Genomic DNA, 12786 nt, shown 5'->3' with positions numbered 1-12786 from the left:
ACACACACACACACACACACACACACACACACACACACACACACACACCCCTCCCCTTGGTTTTTACCCTATGTTATTTCAGCAAGACTCATAAGCTTTGGGGAAGAGTGTTGTTGTTGTTGTTGTGTTTTCTGTTTGTTTGCTTGTTTTTTGTTTGTTTTTGTCTTTACCAGTTATACAGGGAAGAGTTCTTACTCTGGAACTTTTTTCCTCTCTGAAAATACAGTGCCTCATATGGTCTTTGAAGGAGGGAAGAATCCCTGAAGCAAAGAAAATGACCCAGATCTGTTTGATGGCAGCACTGATACTTTGGGAAAGGAGAAAGCATATAGTCATTCCTTAAATTAACATTCCTGGAAGCTGCATATGTAACTTGAGGCTGATGCTGATTTCTCTTGCATGCATTATGAGAGTGTGCCCTTGTACTTCCAGCACAGTATCGCAATGATCAGGCTAGAGGAAAGCACATGTCTGAATCCATTTTAATGACTAGAGAAGTCTTGAATCAAAATGTAACCCTGATCTGCTTCAGTGTGAGTGACTGTAATAAACACAATAACGATCATCTTAAAAATAAAGGGGAGTGGGGTCATGTATCTTATTTTCATTGGAACTTTCTTCAGGAATCTGAAAATCCTCTGTGTGTTGTTTGAAAAGAAAATGAACTGTTCTAGGGGAGATTTTGCTTTTTCTTCTCTTGAGCAGTTGGCATGTTTTCTGAGCTAATCTTACATGTGCCAAAAATCAGACAGGGTCATGAGCAAATGGCCAGGACTGCCAAGCCATAAGGATCCTTGGCAGAGGTGGCAGCCAGCACTGAAGAACTCCAATGACTCTTTAACTTTTACATGATATGGAAAAACTCAGGAGAGGGATGAAAGAACCTGCCAAATTGAAGAATTTGAGTTTTCATCAATTGATAAGTACATTCATATCAAAGTGAACTGGAAAACAACCCCAAACTGTATTCTTTTGAAGAAGAGTTATACTTACACAAAAGATACCACTTTTGAGAAGGGACCACAGAGTTGAGAATCAAACCTATGCTTTATTTTCTGTACTTGGGTATAAATTATATTTCCCCCTTCTTAAGTTTCAAGATACTGAAGCTTCCTGTGATATGCAGCTGCAGGAGTGGGGGCATAGTGGATGGCTTATTGGGTAAGCAGTTAGGGGTATCTGGGTTAAGATCTCACCTCTGATACTTCCTAACTGTGACTGTGGACAACCGCTTAACCTCTTCTGTAAAAAGGGGGTGATAGTACCTGTAAAACGTACGTGATAGTTCTTTGGTAGTCTGATGAGGTCTGTGGGTCCTTTCTCAGAATAATATTTTTAGATGCATAAATATAAAATAATCTATCAATGAACATTTATTAAGTACCTACTATATGCCAGGCACGGTGCTAAACACTGGATAGAACTACAAAGGAAACCAATTATATTGGAATACAATAATGGAATACAGTTTATATTATATATATGTATGTTTGCATGTATATTTGTGTAGATATACGCATATGTGTTTATATGTGTATGTATACCTGCGTGCGCGCACACACACAAATTCATGGACCCCAGGTTAGGAATTGCTGCCTTATAGGGGTTGTTGTAGGGCTCACATGGATTGTATGTGTGTATGAGTGTATATATATGTATGTGTGTCTACATATGTTTCTTTCTATGCATCTATGTATGTATGTATCTGTCTCTTACTCTGCATACTTTAGAGTGCTTGAGGGCCAGGGCTGGGATGTATATCAGTAACAAGTTTAGGATGTTGGTGTTAGAGGAAAGTAGCCAGTAGCCATGTCAGGACAGGTTTTATACTGCAGAGCTTTTGAGCTGTGGTTTTTGGAGTGAGGTGAATGCAGGAAATGAGATTCAGGCTGTACAAAATGGAATTTCACATTTGTTTCTCACTTGACACAGTTGTTATCCTCATTATGCACACACACACACACACACACACACATTTTCGTTAAAGTTCTTGTGTCAAGAAAAATAGTCATCCGTTTGTCTAGTTTTTTCCCCTCCTCAATTCCAGTGTCTTGTTCTAGAAAGGTAGCAGATTGAAGATTGGGTTCTGCTAAGCATGGCTGCTGAAGAGTTAAAGATAGAACAGTGGAAGATTTAAGAGACATTTACAACTACAGCTTTATAGAGAGCTCAGTCAAAGAGGAAGCAGTCCTTTTGCATCTTAGAAAGTGGTTACAATATGAGTTAGATGTAGGGATTCAGAACTTTATTGTGAATGAAACAATTGGGTCATTTGCAGTTACTGATGTATCAGTTTCTCTATTATTAAAAGAAAAATCTTGAATCTACCTTGTTTTCCTTTTGTAAGAGAAAATGTTAAGATGAGTTCTTGAACTTTTTTTGTGTGTTCATGGACCCCTTCGGCAACCTGGTGAAGCCTATGGACTCCTTTTTGAAATAATGTTTTTAAAAGCATAAAATAAAATACATAGAATTACCAAGGAAACCAGTTATCAAAGAATACAGTTATTGAAGGATTATATTATCATATCACAGGGTATGGTTATATGATTGTAACAACTATAAAAGTCACAATTATAAAACCTTTTTTTTGAAAGTTTATAAACCCTAGGTTAAGAACTTCTGTGATTTTAAGAGTCAGTATAAAGCTTACTTCTTTCAGAAATGCACAATTATATAGCATTTGCCCAGTACTGCAAATTTTTCAGATTACTGGAATTAGGCTTGTTATTCTGAATATACATCCATATATACATGTATACTGGAATTAGGCTTGAAATTGTTCATTAATTCAACCATTTTGAAGCATATTTTTCTAGAGTGTGCTTTACAAAATTCTTTGCTTTCTGACAAATGAATTGTCTTCTAAGAGTTCATCAATTTTTTTTAACTGATGAAAATATGGAGCCATTTCCCTCCTAGAAACAACAATTAAGATTCTATTCCTTACGAACCCACAAATGTCTGTTTAACTACTAATGTACCTAGAAGATGCCAAGTTTAGTACACTTTCCTCTATGGTACCTCTCAAGCCTCCATAGTTAATAATATCACTATGGGAAAATGCATTAACCATTCCAACTCAGGCTAGGAACTCATCTCTATTCTTCCTTCTCCCATTTACCCACTGTCCTTGTAGGGTGAGCCTCAGCTATGAGACACTGATACTGGCTGGCCCCTCTGGTATAGAACAGGGATTGTAGTACAGTGTGTGTTAGAAATAAGGATAGGAACAGCAGATGAGATACACTGGATAGAAAAGGATAAGATCCTGAGGTGTTGTCCATGTCTGCTGGAGGAAGAAGGGATGCTTCACTTGTGTCTCTTGGACCACAGTAGTGTTCTACTTTTCAGATGGAAACATTCTGTCACAGGAGCTGTGGCCAGAGCTCTGGCTCCAGATGCTTCTGGGGCTAGTGATAGAGTACCCAGACATTCTGGAGTCCTTGGCAGTAACAGGGGCTACCACCACAGCACCCAGCCTCATACACAAAGGAATTTGTGGGGGAGGGTATAAAGTGTACATAGATTGGTTTAAATTTTTTTCCTGCAGGAAAGGTAATGATGAGGCTTACTGCAGTAGTATTTTTTATAGTCCTTTAAGATTTTGGTAAGAATGGTTATGTTAAACTGCAAGCCCTGTACTTCTTGGGGCTGTTGAGTTCTTTGGTGGTTTTTTGGATGTAGTTTCATCAACTAATACCCGTAGGGATGGATGGATTAATGAATGTGTCTGTCTTTTAGCAGGACATATTGCCAGGATTCTTTTGACAGCTGGTTCGTTTTTTACTTTGTTCCTTTTATCTTTTATTATGACATTTGTCTAACCTCCAAGCCCTGTGAAAGAGTTTTTCTCCCTTCCCCCAAGCATTTTGAGAAGGGGTGAGTGGGATCAGGACTCTTATCAAGCAGTTAAGTGCATATCCCAAGTTTAAAAGAGGAATTTAAGATTTTAAAATTTTTATGTACTTTAACTCGCCTGCTCTTATCTTATTTCTGACTTGGACAAAGTTCATATGGGGGATGCTGTTGTGATAGCAGAGAAATTAAAGTTATAATCACCAGCCTTTTAGTAGCATGCTTGTGTACAGTCTTCTCTAAACATTTAAAAGTATTTCTACAAAGTAAAGGTAATTTACCCAGATGTAAAATTTAGTTGCCAAATGGCCGTTTTTATTGAGTCTCTTTGTCATGTGATGCTGTTAGACACTAATTTCTACTTTATTGTGACAGTGAGTAATATTTGCTTCTTTCTTAACATTAAAAAAGAAAACTCTTTGCCCAGTGTCTCTTGTGGTGGTTGCACAATGATCTTTTATCAAGATCTCTTTTGTGTTACCATTTTTTTTTCTTAATTTTTTTTTCTTAATTAAATTCAGCCTGTGTTTAAGGCACTATCCTAAGATGTTGACCATAGAGAACCACCACCATCCCCCCCCCCCAAAAAATGAAACTATCCCATCCCTGAGGATGGAGCTTATTAACAATTAAATACAAGGTAATTTGAGGAAGGATAGAGCACTTTTGTGGCAATAAATTTAGTTTATATCAATGAGGTCCCCACCACTGTAGTCACAGGACACCTGGCAAGGATAAAGCCTCAGTAAGAGGGGAGAGTCAGCTAAACAGAGAAGGGGCTTTTTCCCACAGTCACTTCTTTGTCCTCACCTGCCTGACTGTGAGTTTGGTTTTTGCCATTTCTTTGGTTTTATGTCTCTTGTTGTTGTTTTACTTCTGGAATGTCCTTGTCTGTCTCCAGTCTTTTAAATGGGTGAACTTTTGTCTGAGCAATAAATACATTTTTCAGGAAGTAGAAAAACTGCTGATAAAAGGTTTAAAAACTTTGATTTTGCACACTGAGTTCAGGACACCAGCTTTCCCTCTTCTGACTCAGGCCTTAAATCAAAAGTCAGATTTGGAGGCAGAAGTGGGGGGAGGCCTATTAATTTTTAATTATGCTGTCTATTCTACATGAATTGTGCTTTTAATCAATCCATACTGAAGAGAGAGAGATAGAGGAAGGGGAAGAAGGAGAGAGGGAGAATAGAAAAGAAGAGAAGACAAGAGAGACAGAGACAAAGAGACAGAAGGAGAAAGAGACACGGAGAAAGGCACAGGAAGACAAAAATAGAGAGAGGGAGGGGGAAAGGGAGAAGAGACATAGAGGCAGAAAGACACAGAAAGACAGGGAGAAAGAGACAGAGAGGGAGAGGGAGTGGGGGGGGAGAGAGAAAAAGAGAATGAGAGATTATGAGAATGTTTTGCTTTCCCTTTCTCTGCTGCTCCAGCATTCCAGGGGTTAGCCCTGCTTTGAAAAAATCAAAGATTTCATCTTTAGTTTGTAGGTACTTTAACCCTAGGGTTGTCAGTAAACATGTCCCAATTCCACATTTAGCATGAGGATGATGATGATGATGATGATGATGATGATGATGATGATGATGATGACGACTGACATTTAAATTTTGTTTGTAGAGTGCTTTACATACACTATGCCAGGGATGCAGAACCTGTGGCCTCGAGGCCACATGTGGCCTTCTAGGTCCTTGGGTTCGGCCTTTTGACTGAGTCCAAGTTTTATAGAACAAGTCCTTTTATTAAGGGGATTTGTTCTGGGAAGCTTGGATTCAGTCAAAGGGCTGCACTTCAGGACCTAGGGGCCACATGTGGCCTCCAGGCTGCAGGTTCCCCACCCTTGCGCTATGCCATTTGATCCTAACAACAACCTTGTAAGGTAGGATCTATTCCTTGTCCCAGTTTTATAGATGAGGAAACTGAGGCTGAGAGAACAGATTTGTTTACAGTCTCGCAGCTAGTGTATGTCTGAAGCAGGATTCAGACTGGTCTGGTACTCCATACAGGTTCAGACACCCCCTTCCCCCTGCCTCATTCACCTATACTCACTTCCCCCTCACACCTCCAAAAAATTATCTGGCTCCATGAAAGAAAATAGAATGCTGTTGCAGGTTATGCAGTGACATGATCTTGAAAAGACCAAGTGTAAACTGAAACATTTACAGTACACTAAGAGGCACTTGCTGTTTAAAAGAATTCCATCCTAAATCATTCAGTCGAGCAAAGAATCATTTTGTAAATTGTCACTCTTTATTTGAGGTACCAGTGCCTTATGCAGATAGCTACTTGCCTCACTGTGAGGGTACTAAGCTTAATAATATATACGATTCTGTCTTACATAGTATAATGGAATCCTGATGAGTCTGGCATCTAGTCCAGTGCATTCAGTAAATTTTACCTGGATGGAGAATCATAGAGATATTTTAGAGCTGGGGAGGAGGGGCCTTAGAGGTCAGTTTAGGGGAAAGGGATCTTCCAACCTGAATGGTGTTTGAAGCTCCTGGTTGTTGGACCAAATTGGTGGGTCTTGTTAGTCAGAAAAGTCAGTCTGGTTGGGAATCTTGTTAGAAAATTTCTAAAATTCACATTGCTTTTGCCTAATTTCTGCTGTTTTTTCACTAATCTGTGTAAGAACAGGTATGAGAATTTAAAAATTTCAAGAAGTAATAATATTGAAGTAATACAAAACAAAGTGGTTATGGGTAGTTTTGGGCGGGGCAGAGAGGAGTTGTTTTTTGCTTCTGTTTTTGTTTTTTGGGAATGAGTGTGGAAGAAAATTGAAAAATATGTAATTTTAAAGTTTTTGCTTCTGTAGCTCCCAAGCAGGGCAACTGGATAGGGTGCCAGGCCTGGATTCAGGAAGATTCATCTTCTTGAGTTCAAATCTGGCCTCACACACTTGCCAGTTGTGTGAACCTGGGCAAGTCACTTAACCCTGTTTACCTCAGTTTCCTCATTTGTAAAATGAGCTGGAGAAAGAAGTGGCAAGCTACTCGTTATCTTTGCCAAGAAAACCCCAAATGGCATCACGAAAAGTCAGACCCAATTGAAATAACTGAACAACAACAGAAACATAGCGCCAAAGACATGCCAGGAACACACAAATATTTTATATAACAATATGTCAAAAATGATAATATTTGACAAATTTTTGGAATATTTAGAGATGTAACGTCTGGGGGAGAGAACAGAAAACATTTTTCTATCATCCCCCACACCCTCTCCATTTTAGTAACTTTATAAAATCCAGTATAGTTCTCAGAGAAAATTTTTTCCCTCTAAAATTTTTTGAATTTTTTTTCTATGTCAATTCCTCTCTGAGTAGAAATAACCAAACTGCTTACGAGGCAGATATCCTTCCTAGATATTAGTTCATCATTTTAAAAAAATACCCCAAATTGTGCCTTAAAACGTGGAGGACAGATGAAAACCACTCTAGTTTTATTCATCATATGTTCTTTGGCCTCACTAAAACTTTGGCAGTGTTGTAATTGAAAAGCATTTCTTTTTCAAGGAGTCTGTGTTTCACAGATTGACTCATTGTGCACCCTGTGGAGCTGTCTTTAACTGTGGTGTAGCCCGGTGGCAAAGTGGATAGAGTGTCAGGCCTCAAATCAGAAAGACTCATCTTCCTGAGTTCAAATCTGGCTTCAAACACTTCCTAGCTGTGTGATCCTAGGCAAGTCGTTTAACCCTCTTTGCCTCAGTTTCCTCATCTGTAAGGAGGTGAGGAAGGAAATAGCTGGAGAAGGAAATAGCAAACCACTCCAATGTCTTTGCTAAGAAAACCCCAAAAGGTGTAACAAAGAATTGGGCACAACTGAAGATGACTAAACAATGACAGCATTACCCCCAGCACCTAGTAAAGCACTTTACACATGATAATTTGTTGTTTTTATTCAGGAAATTAGGTAAGGTATGTAAAATGGGCAGCATAAAATGGTTCTCTTAAGTTTATAAGTTCATTATTCCTTTTCAGAATCTGTTACTGATCTTCCAGGAAAGACTGAAAATGGACCTGTGTTTACAAGACTGCATAACCCATGTACAGGCAAGTCATCTTGTGTGTTGGTGTTGGGCGTTTTTTCCATGATGTAAATAATCATCTGAGTTTTGTTTTTGCTTTTTGGTTTTTTTTCCCCCCAAACAAAGATGTAGGTGTTTGTGTACGTGCAGGACTTCGTTTCTTCCTTTCTGAGAATAACCTTTAAAATTAAGATGGTAACACCAGTGTGAAAGAAACATGCCAGAGATTTTCCTGGTCACGCCAACTAGTTCTTTCAGTGTAAACAATTCTGATTTCTTCTTATAATTTTAATCAGTGAAACTGTTCTTTCATCAGAAATATTGGCAGCACAAAAAAGTAGCAAGTTTGACTTCTTTTAAATGCATTAATTTTCTTTGGGATCCTTAGGCCAACTTTTCTTAGGGTAGTATCCAAAGTTGGTCTTCATTCATATTCATCTTATGCTATAAAAGTAAAATAAACAATCAAAGGGAAAAGAGAGGGTTTCACTTGACATGCCAGGTTTTTTAGTATTTTCATTTTTAGCTCTCGTTTTCATATTTTACTCGGTCCAAAGAATAGTATCTTTTTTCTTGTCAGTAGATGATGATCTACCTTGAATTAAAAACATATTGTAGGGATTGAGAGAAATGTACTCTATTGGAGGAAATTTCATTATAATTGCAAATCCAGTGCACTTTCTGTATTATTAGTATCTTAAATATTCTTAAAATTTTATAGTCATATTATAATATGTGTAGTAAAATTATACTAATTTAATCTTAAGTGATTTATCAGAGAACCGTGAATGAGGATGGTGTTTTATGAAATTCATTTTCTGTGTCTGGTATTGTTTTCTGTTAAGTTATATAGGTTTCTTAAGACAATTTTATGGTAAGTCAGAAGCAATAGATGCTTTCTTTATTTCTTGAAATAGCATTTAGTTAGAAAGGTAGACTGCAATTCTGTGAGGCAACAAGAAAGGGAAAAATGGTACCCTTTCTAAGTAAAGGCACGTGCTTCAGAATTCAGAGTTCATAGGTCCTACTCTTAGAATTGAGTAAGTGACTGGTCAGACAAATTTACCACTTCCCCGTGGGAGAAATTTTATCATGGGCAATTAAAATTTCCCCAAAATGCATCAAAAGTGCAGATAGTAGCGGAAAACTAGAGCTTGAAGATATATAAAAGTCTATCAATATTGTCAATATATTATTTAAATTTTAGTTTTACCTGAGATTTGCACGGGCAACAGAAGAAAACAGTTTTTTTGCCCTTTACACATGTGGGTCTGAAGCAGCTCTTAGTCGGTTAAAGAGTTTGTGAATTCACATGTGAAACATACAGCTTGCTACATACTGTGTGTCCATTTTTTCTCCTGTCCTCTTCCCCCCTTATTAAGGAAGCCCACAATGCTAAAATTGGCTGAAATGAAGACTAAACCTGCTTGGGGCCTCAGGAAAAAGATCCCAAGGCATTTGCCTTTTAATGCACGGGTCAGACCCACAGGGTCTGCAGGCTTTGCCTATGTTCTAGCCTAGCCGCAAGCTGCATCTGAGACCTGTGACCTGGGCTTCAGCTGTACCTCGTCAGGCCCTCCCATTACACTCTCGTTTAGATTAGAAATGGAATGTCCCTCCTGATCCCATGTAGGTTTGAATTAAAGGCCTTGTAGCAGTTAAGATAAATTATTCGCACTTTTTATTTATTGGTTGAAGTTCAGTGGGGCTTACAGAGCTGGAAAACAAGCATCTGTATATAATAGCTATAAACTTTCTTTGGAGTTACAGTTTATAGAGAAGGTATCTATGTATGTTGATGTACATATTAGAAATTCCTCAGAACCATTGGGCAGTCTTGATTTTTGTGAAAACTTACAAATACAAAACAGATTTCTTTTAACAGGGGAAGCAGCCCTTTACTTGTTCGATACCAATGCGCAACAGCTGTTTGAAGTAAAAGCTTTCCATGAAGAGTACCATTCTTGGTTTATAGGTCAGACAGTTCAACGCGGTGAGTTATATGGTGCATGTCTCCCCTTCACCCTAACTAAGAATCTAAGGTTACATTACTTCTTCATTTGAATGTATAGCTGTGGAAGAGTCTGGCCAACGCATAGCCTCACTTGTTCATCAGTTAGCTCACTTTATAGAAAAAGGAGACAGAAGATTGAACTTGTTTTGACCAATATCTATATATTTTAGCTGCCTTTTGAAGCTACAATCTTGCCATCATTTGGTCAGAAGTATGGCTTATCTGAGTAGCATGAATGCACACCATTGTGTTCATAGAAACATGTTTAGTCTCTCTAATTTTCAGGAGTATCTGTGATTTAGTAACCCTCTTTCCTTCAGAACCTGTATTTAAGAAATACTGAACAACTCCTGAGGGGCAGGGTGAGGGGAGTAGTGCATGTGGGGAGAGGAAGAGATAAAACTCACCCTTACTTGGTGTGATGGATCAGTCTTTTTTAACTTTTTTTTTTAAATTATTATTGATTTTTAACAGTCTTTTCTTTTTAAATTTTGAGTTCCAAATTCTCTTTCTCTTCCACCCACTGTAAAGACAAGCAAAATTATATCAATTATACATGTGAAATAATGCATAACATATTTCCAAATTAGCCATATCACAAAAAAAAAAGTGAAAGAGGGAAAAGTATATAATTTATACTCAGAGTTCATTAGTTCTCTCTGGAGGTGACTAGCATTTTTGCATCATGAGTCCTTTTGAATTGTCTTAGATCGTTGTATTGGTCAGAGTAGCAAAGTCTCTCACAGTTGATCATCATTAAAACAGTGCTGTTACTGTGCACAATGATATCCCAGTTCTTCTCACTTCGCTTTGCATCCATTCGTCTAGGTCTTGCCATGTTTTGTTTTGTTTTTTTCTTAAAACCAACCCCATCATCATTTCTCATAGCACGATGGTACTCCATCACAATCATATGCCATAGCTTGTTCATCTATTCCCCAAATGGTGAGCATCCCCTCAATTTCCAATTCTTTGCCACCACAAAAAGTGGTGTATGTATATGCAAAATGTGTATAAATATTTTTGTGCCTATGGTTCTTTTCAAAACTTTATCTTTGATCTCTTTGGGATACAAACCTCATAGTGGTATTGTTGGGTCAAAGGGTATGTACAGTTTTATAGCCCTTTGGGCATAGTTCTAGATTGTTTTCCAGAATGGTTGGATCAGTTCACAACTCCACCAACAGTGCATTAGGGTATCTATTTTTCCTTACCCTCTCTAGCAGTTGTGGTTTCTGATAGACGTCAAGTGATACCTCAGAGTGGTTTTAACTTGCATTTCTCTGATCAGGGCAAGGGGGTAGAGAGGGAGGAGAAGAGGCAGAACAGTTTAAGAAGTAAATTATGGCATTTAAGAAGTCAGCTTGTGTGCCTCTTCATCTTCTCGTGTGTCTTTCCATTCTCATCAGAGAATGTCCTTCTCTTACTCGCTTAACAGCCTTCTGTTCTTCTTGCCTGCCTGTACTACTCTCAACTTATTAGTAAGAAAGACTGGCTCTCAGGAGTCATCATGGCCTAGTAGAGAGAGCACTGGACTGAGAGTTAGCAAAGCCTGGGTTCAAATCCCACCTCAGACACAATTACTAGCTGTGGGACCCTGGGTAAGTAAGTTATCTCTCTGTGTCTCAGCTTCATCATCCATGAAATGAGCATCAGACTCAGTGGACTTTAAGTTGCCTTTCTGCTCTGAATCGAAGATCCTAAGATCTTGACTGCTTTCTACAGCAGGGGTTTTTAACTGTTTGTATGTGTGTCATGGACCACTCTGGCAGAATAATATGATCCTTGAATAACAATATCCCTTTCTAAAAATAGTATTTTAAATATATAAAACGAAATACTTAGAATTGCAAAGGAAGCCATTTATCTTGAAATAAAGACATATTTTTTTTTCCCTACCTGAGGTCATGGATCTCTGGGCCTGTTGGTTAAGAAGCTCTGTTCTAGAGCTATGATAAGAGGGCATTTGATTCCTGGAGGTCCATTAAGGGTCTCATCCCTTCCTTCACTAACTCACTCTGTAGCTCAGCAGAAGATGAGGTTCAAAGTTGCATAGAGTCAGTAAAATCCTGGCAGTTTGTTTCTGAGCGTGAGAATAATTTTGTCTCTGTGAAACAGGCAGAAAAAGCATCCTGTGGTGATCGATGCTTTGTGGAATGTGGTTCATTTAGTCACACATTTGGGAGCCTACTTCAGAGAACAGCTACCAGTGGCTGAATTTTGTCGGGAAGAGACGTTGATACCCAGAATGAAACTAGACAGGCTCAAAAAATAGGAGGTGGTTATTTGGAAGGCAACTAGGTGATACGACAGCCTAGAGTCAAAAAGACTTCATAGCTATGTGACCCTGGGCAAGTCACTTAACCTTGCTTGCCTCAGTTTCCTGATCTATAGAATGAGCTGGAGAATGAAATGGCAAACCACTGCAATCAGTATCTTTGCCAAGAAAACCCCAAATGGGGTCTCGAAGAGTCAGACACAGCTGAAATGACAATGACATCATTTGGACATCATGTTTCAAGCCTCTCTCTCTCTTTTTCTTTCTCTCTCTTTCTTCCTTCCTTTCCTCTTTTTCTTCTTTCTTTTTCTTTCTTTCCCCAGAAGAAATAGCTGTTCTAAGGACTGGCCACCTGGATTTTGTTTTCAGGCTGGAAAACCTGTTCCTAATTTTTGAATATAGTAGATGCCATATGTAAAATAAACTTAGTGCTCTTGATAAGGTTATTTTTATAAGCTGTTTTTCCAGATTTTTTTGAATAATCAGGCAGTGCCAAAGTATGAAATTCTTTCCTTAAGTTTCTTGCTTACTGTAAAATGGACACACACACACACACACATACACACACACACACACACACACACACACACACACACACACACACAAACACAAA

The 12786-nt window shown here is 38.4% G+C and overlaps 1 protein-coding gene across 2 annotated transcripts in view; it reads left to right on the top strand.

Moving 5' to 3' along the window:
* Positions 1–12786, top strand: part of RNASEH2B (ribonuclease H2 subunit B) — an 85017-nt gene that overhangs the window by 18685 nt on the left and 53546 nt on the right. For both annotated transcript variants that reach the window (XM_027856908.1, XM_027856907.1), the window contains exons 2-3: positions 7835–7906; positions 9767–9874. In XM_027856908.1, coding sequence (XP_027712709.1) covers positions 7835–7906; positions 9767–9874 — 180 coding nt within the window. The remainder of the gene's footprint in view (positions 1–7834; positions 7907–9766; positions 9875–12786) is intronic.

Source organism: Vombatus ursinus, unplaced genomic scaffold, assembly GCF_900497805.2.
Source record: "Vombatus ursinus unplaced genomic scaffold, bare-nosed wombat genome assembly UNPS02011700.1, whole genome shotgun sequence".
In the NCBI taxonomy this organism is placed as follows: Eukaryota; Metazoa; Chordata; class Mammalia; order Diprotodontia; family Vombatidae; genus Vombatus; species Vombatus ursinus.
The sequence above is the reverse complement of the archived record's forward strand: the minus strand, read 5'-3'. Positions and strand labels throughout refer to the sequence as shown.